This window comes from Antedon bifida, chromosome 7 (assembly GCF_963402885.1).
Source record: "Antedon bifida chromosome 7, ecAntBifi1.1, whole genome shotgun sequence".
Lineage (NCBI taxonomy): Eukaryota > Metazoa > Echinodermata > Crinoidea > Comatulida > Antedonidae > Antedon > Antedon bifida.
Window position 1 is genome coordinate 4,526,622 of NC_136232.1, and position 15,190 is coordinate 4,541,811.

Here is a 15,190-nt window from a genome sequence, read left to right on the forward strand (position 1 = left end):
TGGGTTCAACAGCCCCCAGATTATTGTTACCCCTATTTCATAATTGGGTGCAAGGGAGAACCTGATCTGGGGCTTTCTAAATTTGGGAAATACAATGGTTTCTATTGGCGGATGAGATAGAAGGTGGTTATTGTATTGGAGGATGGGAAAGGGGGTCGGTTAGAGGGTGGGATTTATGTGGTTGTGATGACAAGACAATATATAAATTTAGAAAAGGAATAAATAATCATAGAAAAAAGAAAAAACTTAATGTTCAAGTTTAATAAGAGTTTAAGAAAGAAAAAAAAAACATCCCAAACTTAATATAGGCACTTCTTCTAAATCATCTCTGAAATAATGTAATATAATAATAATAATGTAATATAAAACAAACAATGTCTACTGTATTTATACTATTACTATATTATAAAAATATACATTACTGAATTTAATTTTTTACTAGCACACATAGTAAGTAATAATCATCAGATAACGAGTTTGGATTAATTTTATAATTGCTTGTGAAATGAATTAAGAACGTTCTAATTGCTTACTGGAGAATCAATCTAGGGATAATTCCCTCTTTATTGTCATTTCAGCTCTTCCATCTCATCAGCAACATTTATACATAAATCATCATCATCGATAAATAATAAATAAAGTCGTATGTAATTTCCTCCTAAACAAAACATAGTTCTGGATACTTTTCTAGTATAATTTAAAAATGTTATTGATTTTTTTAATTTTTAAAGAATATTATATTTGTATTTCAGTTTCTGTTTACTTCAATTACAAATTTATATATGTTAATCTCAAAGAGATGCCATCTTGTGTATTGAGTATTTGTTTGATTTATCTACTGTAACTTGTTCCTTATTTTTATATTTTTAATATTGATACTAATTAACATTCCATTCAACTACGGTATTATTATGTTGATATTAAAATTAAATACAAATTCTCTTTGAAAAAATAAACCTAATCTTGAGTTGTCACAAAAATATTTTTTTTTTGCATAGATTAATTAATTAAATTCAAAAAATAAAGTTGTTTTTCTTTATAGTATATCTTAATTTCTTTACAAAGTTTAAATTTATAATTATAAATATCTTTGTTCGTACCAGAGTTAGTAGAATATAAATGCAGCAAATATATTTCTTGTTTCAAAAAACATTTACCATAAAAAATTCCACTACAATACAATGTAATGTAATAGTAAATAGACTTTTACTTGCTCCAATGTATAATACTGTATATAATATTCCATTATCAATACAGTAAATTGAATATCCTATTCCAATGCATAATATCTAAGCGATTCCACTGTCAATGCTTTTTTGTGTTAGTGTCGATTCGGATTCAGTAAGTTTTTTGTGTCCTTTAACGACGGTTTGAGTTGTAGTGATGTTTTCGTCAACAAGGTCTAAAGTTTCGGTAACGATAGCAGAATCATCGGACATATTATCAATTGACTTACGTCTACTGCTTCCTGCTTTGCTATTATCAATGTTATTATTTTCATTTTCATCGCAATTGTTAAGTTCTTTATATTCTCCACATATATGTGACTTGTCTTCCTCATTTATGAAATCACTATCCATTTTTTCTTTATCGCTTTTTACGCTGAACATTCTCACTAAGTCACGGACACTACTTGCTCTACGTTCAAGTTTTTCTTTTTCGGGTTTTTCCTCTATGTATGATTTAGTAAGCGGCTTAATGTTAACATTATTCTTGGAACTCTGTCTACGTATTACATTGTCATTAACATTTTTCACATTAATAGCGTTCATGTTGTGGGTATCACTTATGGCAAGATTCTTCTGTGTTTTGTAATCTGTTTCAAAATTTTGCAGATGTATCCTATCTTGTATATTTTGTCGTGTGCTTGTGGAAATATCAGGTAAATACATGGCGTTTTGGTGAACTCTAGTACCAATCCTTGATTTTGGATCCACGATTAGGCTATCATCCACTTGTACTGGATTTTTACGATGAAGATTCATGTTAGAATCTACTAGTGAGTTGTAAGGAGTATCTTTCGTATCGTAAGTGTCATCAAAGTCATTTAACGTTGCTTCTAAGAAATCTAATGTACTTTGTTCCTCCTTTGTTAATTGGTAAAGCCTTTGGTTTGATTCTTCAACGACTTTAGCCGCTGCTTTGCGCTCGGTCGTTTTCTTAGTGATAACACCCGCAACTTGTTTTCGCAAACTCTGCATTGTTTCTTGCAATTCAATTGTACGAAGCTCTTGAGCTGTCTCTGCTGCCGGCAACAGACTTGCCGGTTTTTCCTGACTCATATCTCTGAAACGTTCAGTAGGCACGTAATCACGTCCGTAAAAATGCCAGAATGGGTGTACGTCAACCGAATTCTGCAGATGAGAGGGTGGACCGTGATACGACATTTCATTAGATTGGTCTATAACCCCACTTTTTATGATGTAATCCATCGGTGTTTGCAACGTCTGACGAAAATAACCGTTAGATTCTTCGTTATGAAGGGCACGCTCTGGCATCGTCAGATCCTCAGACCTGGAGTAAGCACAACCCATAATGCAGCTACCTCACCTCCTCACTGACAGTTAGAACATCTATAAATAAAGTAACAAATAAATATATTCATTAAAACCTTAATTTCTTTTCTAGATGTTTATGATTTTTATTTTGTGTTAAAGAAATGATTAAAGAATGATGACGACTAAATGTGATTTCTATCCACAAATTATTGTGTAACCATTGAGTCTAGTTAGTCTGCTAATTTCATGTTCCCCCTGCCCACTTCACAAACAAAGGAAAACTCATAATAATATAAAATTCTGTACACATCTTTTAGTCTATGGTAAAACATCTGTCAAATCAAATCTAAATTTCAATACATTTTATTGAAAAATTATACAGTTGAAATGTTCAATATATCAGTGGATGTCATAATTTTCAAAAACAAATCTTAAAAAAAAAATAAACATCAAAATTTAAAATATTTAATTATGTTATGATGGTTATATATTAAACATTATGAATGTTATGCCATACTTTTTCTTAATTCAACTAATGCAACTTTAGCAATATCCAGGGTTATAATAACCATGACAAAGGGTTAAAATAATTGACATCCAGGGGCTTAATAAATCATATAATGTTACATGATGGTTTTATACCATAATAATACAGTACGCATTTCTAGAGAAAAACAATTTAAATAGATTTCATAAATTTCTTAAATAAAGTAATTATCTGAGGTATCAAAACGGTTTATTTATCTATTAATATTACTACATATAAAAACATACAGAAATATAAAAAAAATCTTTTTTCAAAATCTCTTTTTCCTCCATTTAACTCATACATTCATACCGACATTCTTAAATTTTGATTTAAGATCAAAACATTTTAGCCTTTGTTTTGCTTATCTTTTTAAAAATAAATATAATGAAAAAAACAAAAGGAAACAAAAGGCAGGAAGGAAATCATACTTGATTAGTCAAACAGATATGCAGAAAACAAACCTATCTAGAAATGACACTACTACAAAATACAAAAACCTGGTTGGAGGATTAAATTAGTCACATTTTGTTTATTGCAAATTATACTTTTATTAACTTAAATATAGGAGAAAAACAAAAAAGAAGTTCTACTGCAGTATTATAAACTTAAATTTTATAAGAGAAAAAATTATACTAATAATATATGCAATATCTCATACAGACTGTGTCACATTGATATTGGTTGCAATTTAACGTGTGTTGTATCCTAGTTGTGAGGGTGTTGTTGTACACACTCCTCCCTACCACAGCTTATTCCTTCCTTGAATAATAACTAAAAGTTCGTCCACCGGCTTTCTCCCCACCTTTCATTTTAATACTGCTAGATACACCATTTGGTGTTGTAATTGGAAGTGTTGTTAGGTTCAAGAGATCTACTTGAATTTATTGGTTCAGTAAACATCCCCACTTTAGGGAAAAATAACGTAGGCTCTACACCAAATAATGTAATTATACACACTAGAACATAGAGATTATGCCAAAAATACTCAAACTTTGTATATCACAGCACAGAATAAATATTCTGTGTTTGTGGAAACCATTTTAAAACGATGTCTGTCATCTAGTAACAAATTTCACACAGAACAACAGTTACTGTATTTGAAAGAAATTTATACAAAATACACTTTATACTAACATATGAAGACTTGGCTTGTATCAATAAGATTTGAATATTGTAACTTGCCTTCAAGGCAAGTAAATCAAACTTACTGGTTTCTTTTGAAGTTTTTAGTTAACATGATCAAAAAGAAAAAGAAACCTTTTTTCTGTAAAATAAATAAATCAAAGTAATTTGATCATGTAAAAATGTAGGTTTTCACAACGTGGTATTTTAATACTTAGGTTCATGCACTTAAATGCACTTCTAGACATTTTAAAAATGCAATGCAAATTATAGAACAGAATGTTAGGTTATATTCAGAATTTCATATTTATAGGCCCTGGGTTTGCCCTTGCAGACAACACCACACCCTGTCCAACCCACCACATCCTGTGTGTTCCCTCTGGAATGAAGTATAAGTAACTGTCACTAATAACTGTAATCTTAGACAGAAATACAGTAAATACTCCATACACATTGTACACTAAAATGCAAAAATTATTTACTTAAAATATGAAATTGTGTTTTTCTATCCATGAAAACTTGGTCAATCTATTGAATAGAATTTAAATAGGCCAACATCTTTGCCCTAACTTAGTCTTAGTTTTTATTTATGAAAATAAAGATACTTGCCTTCATGAAAGTAGTAGTAAAATCAACACAACAATATCTTTCCAAATTCAAATTGTTTACACTGCATTATACAACTTAATATCCTTATCATTCTACAATGAGTATATTTATTATAAGACCTTTAACTACATTCTCTTGGTACCACTTGTTGCTATGGTAACATATCAAAGGTTAGAAAACAACCATTTGCCAGAGAAGACCTTTAGCCTGTGACATCATTCACAAAATAAAAACATACTTGTCTACATTGTTATAAGTTCAATAACTTTTCATACATAAAGACTACAAATTTTGACTTTTATATTTCTGGGGAAATGCAAGTGAAATTGGACTGAAATAAAAGGTGTGCATGATAGACTGTGTTTACAAAGATTGTTAAACCTCCAGAACATGCTGCTGCCAGTGGTAATAACATGTTGAATGTCAGTCATTCATGAAAACTGCAAATTTTGATTGCAAAACTTGCATGATTCGCTTTTTTTTTTGTATGTGAAAGATCGCAAATGATTGGTGTGCACCTTTAAAATTGAAATAGAAATTTAAATGCATGTTAAAAAGGTGTGAGTAACACTATTTCAGATGCTATACTGCAGTTAGTAGGTCTGGAAAAAGGCCAAATTATGTTCTGAAATACTCTATAACATACAGTAGCTAAACGTTGTTGAATATAAATTAGTAATTTTCCAGTAAAATGTTAAATTCACCATCATAATATAATTGATATATACAGTAATATGTAAAATCTGTCATAAAGGACTGTTAACATATCCTATAGTAGCTTACTTAAAGCACTACACAGAGATACAAAATAAGTGGTTTACTTTACAAACTTAGCACCAACTTGTCAAGTTTCAAGATAAACATTTCAAAGTTTACAGTATAAACACAAAACTGTGTAATAAAGATGAGTTAAGTAAAACATGTCAAGCTAATCTTAACATGAAAGGGATGACAGTAACTTAAGTCAAATAATTGTAGAATAGATTGGCAGCTACCAAATTACCACCCAATTATAGTTCTCAGTACTGATGTCTATATAACAAATTCAGTGGTGGCACCAGGGCCCTCTGTCGGGGAGAGCCAACCCTCGTCGGGCAGACTAACCATGGTTGTTGGGGAGAAATATTTCTTGTTAAAAATAAAACAATACCCTACTGAGTGCCCATTTCATAAAGCGATTAAAACTACACTTAAATGTCAGTTACAGCGAATGGCCCCTCCGTCAGGCAAATCCTGGCGCCACCTCTGGACAATTTGTTTTTTTAATACAGCATCTTTCACATGTGATGCCTGTATCATGGAAGGTTAATAATTGGGTTCTATAATACAATTGTTTGTCATAGAATTTGCCCGATAAAGGACCAAGAAATGAAAATGCTTTGTTTTCTCAACATTTAATTTATATTTGTTGAAAGAAACCAATTAACTTTAGACTTTTGAACAGATGGTAAAGAATTTGTAAAACATTACACATGACAATTATTGTGGTTGTATCTTGATTATTAACATTTGTTTCCTAAGGGAAAAAACAAAAAACCTCCAAAAAACCAACGGAAATAAGTTGTATATATTGTGGTTTTTTCTTCCATCATTGGATGTAATGATAATTATATGAATAATTGTTCCTTTAGATAAATGAAGAGGGAAATATTTCTGAAAAAAACACCCGAAAACAAAGGAAATAAATCATCTATTGTTGTTATATTATGTATTTTGTAAGATATGGATGCAATGACAATTATATGAATATAAATAATATTCAAATCATTTTTTAAAACCATACTTTCTTTACTGACATGCAAAACAACCCCAATTCTATTTTTGTTTTACCCTACCAACATTTCTGGAAAACTTGACAGATAGCAGTCCCATTCAACTTTGTTGTCCAGATTCGGAGAGTTAATCTTTAGAACTATTAAATGTTAAAAGAATATGAGAACTGTCCATTTGCAAATAATGTTTCAGTCTTACAACCCATGCACAGTAATTGATCCTAAGCACACAGTACCTGTGAGAATTACTGTAAATAGATTGGTCTAAACAATTATTTAAAGAAACGTGATATAATTGAAGTTGGCTGTGTTGTTTAGATAAAAGGCTAATCTTGTCTTAAGTCTTAATTGTTATTGGAATTAAATAAGAATTAGTTTTCATATTTAAATGTTTTTTTTGTATGGATTAATTTAACATAAATTTAACACAAAATTAGACTTACTATAAAATTAAATTGATATACTGTACTAGGCTGGTAGTAGCAAAATATTTTCAAAGCAGATCTATAGTAAAGCATGAAACTGAACAAACTGAACCCAATTTTCGATCTGGTGGCTGGATAAAACATGTGAAAAATTGGTGTAGAGTTTAATTCATTCTAGATTTCTAACAAATTATAAATGTGCGATCGAAAAAAAAAGAACATAACCTGGCTCAATGTAAACATAGCTGTACAGTACTTTCCTTTCTGGATGGATTATTGGACAAACTCCAATCTACTGCGATAATTAATCAATGGGTGTGGCCTGTCAAAAAGTGGTCAGATTGAAACCTGTGAACAACCACAGACCTAATACATGTGGGTACATCCCAGTGCATAGTGCATGGTATGTATATCAAATATTAAAGACACCTTCCCTACAATTTGTGACGTTTTGTAAAAATAATACATATATATTACTTTAAAAACATTAAACCAGGTCATTCCTTGTCTTAAATGTACGTTTTACAGTAAATTATGATAAAAGGTGAGAAACAATGCACTACCTAAGTAGCTCGCGGTGACTGACCTCTCGTGGACGGTTTTTAGGCCTAGCCTAGCTAGGCTTAGTTTTGTAGGCCTAGCTGGTAAACATCGGTAACGTACGAACATCGTACGCTAGCTATATACCTAGCCTGACGTTGTATAGTTGCTGCATTAATTGTCTTTCTATTTTTGCCAGACTCTGTTGATACAAATTGGGGAAAACCCGGTATTTTTATTTTTCTTCCATTTGAAAAGTGGGTGAATTACAGAAGAAAACCAGAAATATCAATCCGAGCGCAATGCATTTTGGGATTTATAGCGGACCGCTATAATTATTAGAATCGACTTATTTTTCACATTTTTAACCATTTAAAGATGAAAAAGTTATCGCAATAGGACCATATAGTATTATTTTTACATTAAATATAGTTTGTAATCTTAAAATAGATCTAAAAAACGTAGGGAAGGTGTCTTTAAGGTTTTGTTAATAAACAGTATATTGCTTCTTTTATTAATGAATAGCCACTATACTGTACTTACTGTAAGTCCCTGACAGTACCAAATCCTTTTCTTTTATTATCTTTTATTGTAAAAATACTGCACTAGGAATGTCATGGGAAATTTACAAGTACATAAAGCCTTTTTAACAATGAGCATATATCTATTTTATTTATGACTGAAACTTTAAAGTCAAAGAGAAAAAACAACAAATGAATCAATTGTTTATACTATAAGTTTGTCATTTCATTCAAGGTAAAAACAACCACAACTATTTGATAGAAATGCACAGAGCATGTGAAAAAATATTAAAGTATATGAAATTCCTTTGCATTGATGGACCAAAAGAATAGGATATTTAGGCATAATTAGCAATAAGAATAGCCTATTCATTCCTGAACTACTGAGGCAAAGTTTTAGTAATTTATCTTTATGAATTTGAATCTTAGAAGGCCTAAACAAAGTGACTACAGAAAATATGCATGTGAAATGGATTTTTTGTTTTATGAAATGACACTATTGTTTAGCCCTAACACTACTTAATTATATACAAGATTATAATTAAACCTTAAAATGAATTTTCTAGCAATTATAAATCTAAAAGAAAATGCGTTTTAGGGAAACACTGTTTTTATAAAACCATTTTCTGGTGTCACTAACTATTTGAAGTAGTCTACAATTTGTATAAATTGCTTTTATTAAATTTATTAAAAATAATGTATATAATATACAGTAACGTATAACTTATAATAATAAATATTGAATGAAAGCTATGGAATTGAAATTATTACCCTAAGCTATTTAACTGTTATATTATAATTCATATGCTATAATAATTCTAAAGTAAAGTTCATTTTCAGGTCATTTAAGCAACATTGTATTAATTATTAATCATTTTTATTGAATGTTTTTTTTCTATTACTTTTATATTGACTGACATGATTTGTAAAATTGAATAATAAAGTGTTCGGAACCATCATGAAATCCTTTTCAAGATCAAATAAATAAAAAATAATGTTTTGCACAGAGAACAGGAAATGTATGCTAGCTAATTCAATAATTAATGAATTTTCAGAAATGTGCTCGAAAGAATTGTAAATTTAAATTTATATTTGTTCATTTGTCTTTATGATTATTACTCACGATTAATATAAATAGAATTTTACTATACTACAGTAATTATCAATATATATTTTATATATTCTGGTCTGCATTTGAATACATAGAGTATAATTATGTCTTTGCATAGGGCAATAAAAGAGCGAGAATTTAATTGTTTAACCATTGGACATGAATAACATTTAATAAATTTGGAATATTCACATAATAATGTTCTGACCTGCACATGAATGCATTAGGGACAATATACATGAACATGTTCTATCCTTGTGCTTGAATAAAATTGAGTTTCCAGTATTTTCGTATTCCAGTAGAAACCGTATAGGGGACACTTAATAATTGTCCCCTGAATAGAGGTTGGCTGTAGTTTTAAAACAATTGCACATATAAGATAGTCTGAATGTTATAGCCTTGCGCATGAATACATTAGACTGTACATTAGTATGTTGTAGAAGAACGAAATATAGAGATAAGAGATATTCTTAATGTTATAGCCAACATTGTTGCTTGTTGAAGAATGAAGGTATTACAATGTTATTGCACATGAATATATGAGAGGCTGTACATGAGTATGTTGCTGAAGAACGAACATGAATAATGTTATAACATTTGCATGCATACATTAGGGGCTGAACGCGAGATATTTTGAATAATGTTATTCCCTTCGCATGAATACATTAGCGGATGTACGTTATGTGTTGTAGTTTGTAGAAAAATATGAAGGAGCATAATCACGTGATAGGCTGAATGCCAAACCCTAGTGCATGAATACATTTGACTGCATTTGGTACTCTTTATATTATTTGACCTGCGAGTTAATACATTAGGGGCTGTACACGACTTTGTTGTGGCTAGTTTGTATACAAACGCGAATGCTTGTAGACAAATTCTCTGCTTTACATTTTATACATGATTACATTAAGGAAACATAAGAATGTTGCGGATAATTTATTGTTTGGCTTGTGCATGAATATATAATGAGCATAACATAAGTTAATTCTCAATAAAGTTATGAATACATTAGGGAAACTTAAGAATGTTCCACATAATTTATTGGTTGCCTCATGCATGAATATATAATGAGGATAACATAACTATGTTCACGGTAATGTTCTAATACTATGTTCTTGGTATGTTCTAAAACATGAAATTGTCTATGATTCATGAATCACATTAGCAGGCAGTGACTCTTAATGTAACATCCGCTAACTATAACAGTGTAAAACAAAACAACCACGATAAACGACATTTTTCTCATTATTTATAATTACAAATTTCCTATGTTTTGGTACATGAAAAAACCCCAAAGTCACTGTTTATTGTATATTGCTTTAATTATATGGAAACCATTCAAAACAATATGTACCTTCAATTTGGACAAAAATGTGTTCGTTGATAACGTTTTTTGCAACGTAGCAAAAGTAAGCTATTGATACACGACATGAATGTAATTTACGAAGATACTAATGTTCTTGATGCCTTTGATGTAAATCGTTGGTTTTGATTACCATGGTAGCAGAAAGCTAAAAAGAAAGATTTCAAAAGATGTAATCTGTTATAGTAGTGTTGGATTAGCTTTCGTATTGGTTTCACTATCAAATGAACAAATCACAGATACTAAAATTGACGGAATGCAACTTAGTACCTTGAACAAAAACATACTACAAAGACAAAGAATGAAAAAGCAAGAGTTGCGAGATGAATTAATGAATCCAACAAATTTATAAATTTATGAAAATATATGTGAGTAATATTTAAGTATTCTGCATGGTAACCAATATTTACTTATTACCCCCAAAACCTTCTCTTTTCTTCCTTTTTTCTATTTCAACAACACACACATCCAACTACACAGCTCGTCAATTACAGTATGGGAAACAAACTCATGTACTTTCTAAACCAATCTTGTGTGGCTTACGTGGTTGCGCTGTTAAGGCTATGAGAAAAATCCTGGTATTGTGATGGATCCATGATTTGAACCAAAACCCTGGGATTGTTAATCATATCTCAACTACCAAGATGAAGTGCCACTATACATGAGTATCTACGACAGGTGAAACAAGTAATGCATGTATGGAAAAATCGTTTCATAAGGAAGCGCATGCATCGCTTGCCATCCCTCAAATCCATCACCTATGATGTATCCAACGTGCAAGGCTAATGTCGAATGTTACTAATGTTACTTGGATTATACATAATCAATACTGTATGCACCTGTGATATATAACATTCAGAACCTCTGCCAGTGTGCAATAATATAATGCTATAATTAACATAATCCTACATCATTGAATCTCTAATTGTAATTGTATGAATAACAAAGTTAATATTAAGCAAGACCATAGCCAGAATTTATTACAGGTGGTTTTTTAGACTAGAGGCCTATTTACCATTGTTTCCGCTGCTTGTTTCCAGCTTGAAAAGTGCACTTCAGGGGGTTAAAAATTAGGTTCAATAGACCCCTTCAAATCTCCCTTGTTATGGGCCTGATTATGTGTGTCATGTCCTACCCATTTTCTTAAGCTAAAAGTTTGATGAACAAATTAAGTAATGTACGTCTATGGTTTGTTTACAACACAATTTATAACAAGTATATTGATTGCTAATAGCTATGGAAATATTATAGGCAAATGTGCTAGACAGTTTTGGAAAATTCAAAATACATGATTTCTGTATTTTTTAAATTGTACCCTCTAAGTACTGTGTTATTATTTCCATGAAAGACTGAGTCAAAAAGATATTTAACATAGATAAAATCTATTCGAATTTTCATGTTGTAATATATCTATAAATACATCTTATATCAATGAACAAAAGCATGATTACCAATAGAAACAGAAGATTAGATTTTCTTTAAAAATTGTAAAAAATCCCAAATAAATGTAAAACTCACCGAAAAAAAGCAGGTTAAAACTCACAATATAGCACCAGCAGTCTATCAACCAACCTTTTAAAAAGCTTTGTCAAAATGAATACCCTATCTACCGTTATTGTTCAGAAAATCTTGATCATACAAGACTCTGTTAACTGTTCTTTTTCTCTTCGTTCACTCAACTGGCACATAATGTATCGACAAAGAATGATCTAACAAGGTTCTTTCAAGTTGAAGTTCTTTGATGAACCAGTGACCTGGGCTTAATGGAACCAACCTAGACCCTAATCATACACGGGCCCATGAGTACAATACTTTACACCCCTTAAGTCAGGATCAACATTAAAGCATCTTAAATACAACACAATACACTACATTCACTATAATCATATTAGGGGGCGGGTAAATTACCATTTTATCACAGCTGGTTTAGAGATTTAAATAAAAAAGCCATATTAAAAACAGAAGCATAGTCAGCATGAGGTAGAATAAGGTCTGGAATATATGATTTTTATTTTCTTATATTTTTCTGGTATAGTTCAAAATAAAATACTAGGTACAATCATTTGTCTTGATAAACTGGTAAGAAAATTGAAGTCATGTGGCAACTGCTACAGAGGTATTGTATTACTGTACAGTGTGTATTTTGAAAGAGAAATCCCACATTCATTAATTTCAGTGATACACTAGAAACGGATTAATTTATAAATGGTGGGTTCGAATCTTGGTTGGGGTGGCTTTCACTCATTCTCACAGATTTCCAAATCTTAACCATTATTTATTGTCCAGTATCACTGGGAGGTGTACTGCATGCCTGCAAGTATCTCTTTGGAGATCCCGCTTAGTGAATAAAATACTAAAAGATGAGGGCGTATCAATTTGATCTCTGGTATGCGTGCAATTAAGGGACTAGTGCTGCGCTGTACCACGCCGAGAATGTTAAAGAGTTGCTATCCAATCGAGTTTGAACAATACCATGAAAGTCCAGTGGTCTAATGGTTAGGACATCTGCATATCAAGCAGAAGGTTCAAATCTCAGTTTGGGTGACTTTTTCTCATTCTCAGATTTCCTCATCTTTATCGTATCAAATTGATTAATTAAATTTCAGTATATCACCGGGCGGTTGAGAATTTATTCTGTGCCTGATGTGTTTATATATTTTAAACCTATAAAATGATAAAAAAAATTATAAACTATCAGAAAGAAATGTTATGAAACAAATCTCAATATAAAATATATGTATTGTATACTATATTTAAACAGGCCTCATATTATTATTACTCAGATTAACTTATTTTTACCAATCTAAATGTTAATCACATGACAGCACACTGTGTAATTATAGTTACGATATTATGAATCCAAAATAATACTTTGTGATGAGCCAATACTATTCTCAACGGGGATACAGTAGTTACAACAGGATATGTCTAGCACTATAATATTGACCTTTTCAGAAATATATAGTATGTTTAACTACAACAGCATATACATTGCTTACTAACTGTAGCATTTAGTACATTACACATCAATATTTCATATCAAAGTATATCGTTTTGATTGGTTGATTTTTTGTTAATGGAATATTAATTATATTCAATGGTTCTATTCAACAGCTGCAAAGCAAGCTTTAATAGGCAGATTTTGATTTGCCACCGAGGAGTGATGACTGACCTAGGTCAGGTTAATCCATGTGTAGTCGGTCATCCACTGCACCTAGAAACGATTGTGTCGGGGTGTGGAACATGCGCACATTTGGTCATCGCAAACTGAAAGATCCCTACAGTAATGTGATTTGCCATATTAAATAACTTTTCTATTCCATGGTAAAAACCGAGTAGAGCTTTTCTTTTCTCTTCGTTTTTAACTAATAAATATTTAATAAAATGCTGTTTCTTTAAAATCTCTTTTTCTCCTATTAATTCTTCTATTAATTGACCAGTAATTCAGGAAAAACATAATTCGGTTAAACCTGAAATTTCTACCTAAATACTAATAGCTAGGCCTGTTTTGTAAAAACATAAACAAAATTCAAATATTCAAATTTGATTATTAGAAAATAAAAATGAAATGACTTTGTGGCGCCAGAGGCTATGTCTAACCTCATTTAGATACCATGTGAAAAAATAAAAGGAGTGATGATAAAAATGAATTAGAAACATGGTAAGGTTTATGGCCACTTCAAAAATATTGAAGGATCCCTATGCCTGCCTCCCTCCCTGGCCCCTCAAACTTTAAATTTCATTTGTTTGAAAAACACAAGGCAAAATTAGAACACTTTTTGGGCCCTGGTAGCATGCTCCCTGGTAGACCACACCCCTGTTCAACAGCACAGAAGTAGTGGGTGTGTGTTTAGATGTTTATATTTTGTTGTACTGTACTATTTGTGTTCAGAATTTAATAGCTCATATCTGAAAATGTGAATTATTAACTTTACAGTATAAAACAAATTTGACATTAATATGAAAAAAGCATGAGAAACCCATATCCCCTCTTCGCTTTCTCTCAACACATGTTATACTACAGTGTGGGTTGGGCCATTATGCATCCATGGATGTGATTTATAAATTGTTATGTTCTTAATGAAATGTTACGTAAAACATTTTTTTTCCCAATTCTATAACATTTAATTGAAAGAAGAAATTATACTATGTTTTTTTTTTTATCAAATCTTCAATTTAATGTTCATTTTTATTTTTTTTTTTAAACGGTGAGAGTTGTATAAATTTCACTGTTTCAACCAGTAGAAATATTATACTATGTAAAAAATCCTTTTAAGGCTAATAAAAACCTAGAGCACAAAATAGGAATAAGGGACCATGTACAAAAGTCAATACAGTACTAGTAACTTGTTGATGTCTTAAAAACTATCATTTTGTATGAGATATCATCAGAGATACCTACTTTATGTGTTAGTGGTTGTGTAAACTTTATGATTTTGATTCTATTCAAATAAAAGATCAACTTTTTAATTAAAATTACACTTCTTTATTGGTTTGACATTTTCTAAATATATTTCATAAAAATGTATTGATTATATACCTTAAAACATTGTAGAGTGGGTTTTATTTTTCTAGCTTTGACGACACAGAATCTTTCCATAGTTCTAATGTTTCATGGAAGGATACAGGGTTTTGGTAAAAGTGTCCAAACAGTAAAGGTCGCAAAAAATCAAAAAGGAAATGAGCTGAAGGCTTGTCGG

The 15,190-nt window shown here is 30.8% G+C and overlaps 1 protein-coding gene across 4 annotated transcripts in view; it reads right to left on the reverse strand.

Annotated features, from left to right (window-relative positions):
- The window catches only part of LOC144848703 (uncharacterized), a 28,313-nt gene continuing 13,123 nt past the window's right edge, over positions 1-15,190 (reverse strand). Inside the window, exons 1-2 of one of the 4 annotated variants that reach the window (XM_078705561.1) lie at positions 12,009-12,242; positions 1-2,573 (exon numbers count right to left, since the gene is read on the reverse strand). In XM_078705561.1, coding sequence (XP_078561687.1) covers positions 1,290-2,534 — 1,245 coding nt within the window. In that variant the 5' untranslated portion in view covers positions 2,535-2,573; positions 12,009-12,242 and the 3' untranslated portion in view covers positions 1-1,289. Of the gene's footprint in view, positions 2,574-11,505; positions 11,521-12,004; positions 12,243-15,190 lie in introns of those variants that run through there. The other 3 variants (XM_078705560.1, XM_078705562.1, XM_078705559.1) reach the window with 3 other exon arrangements.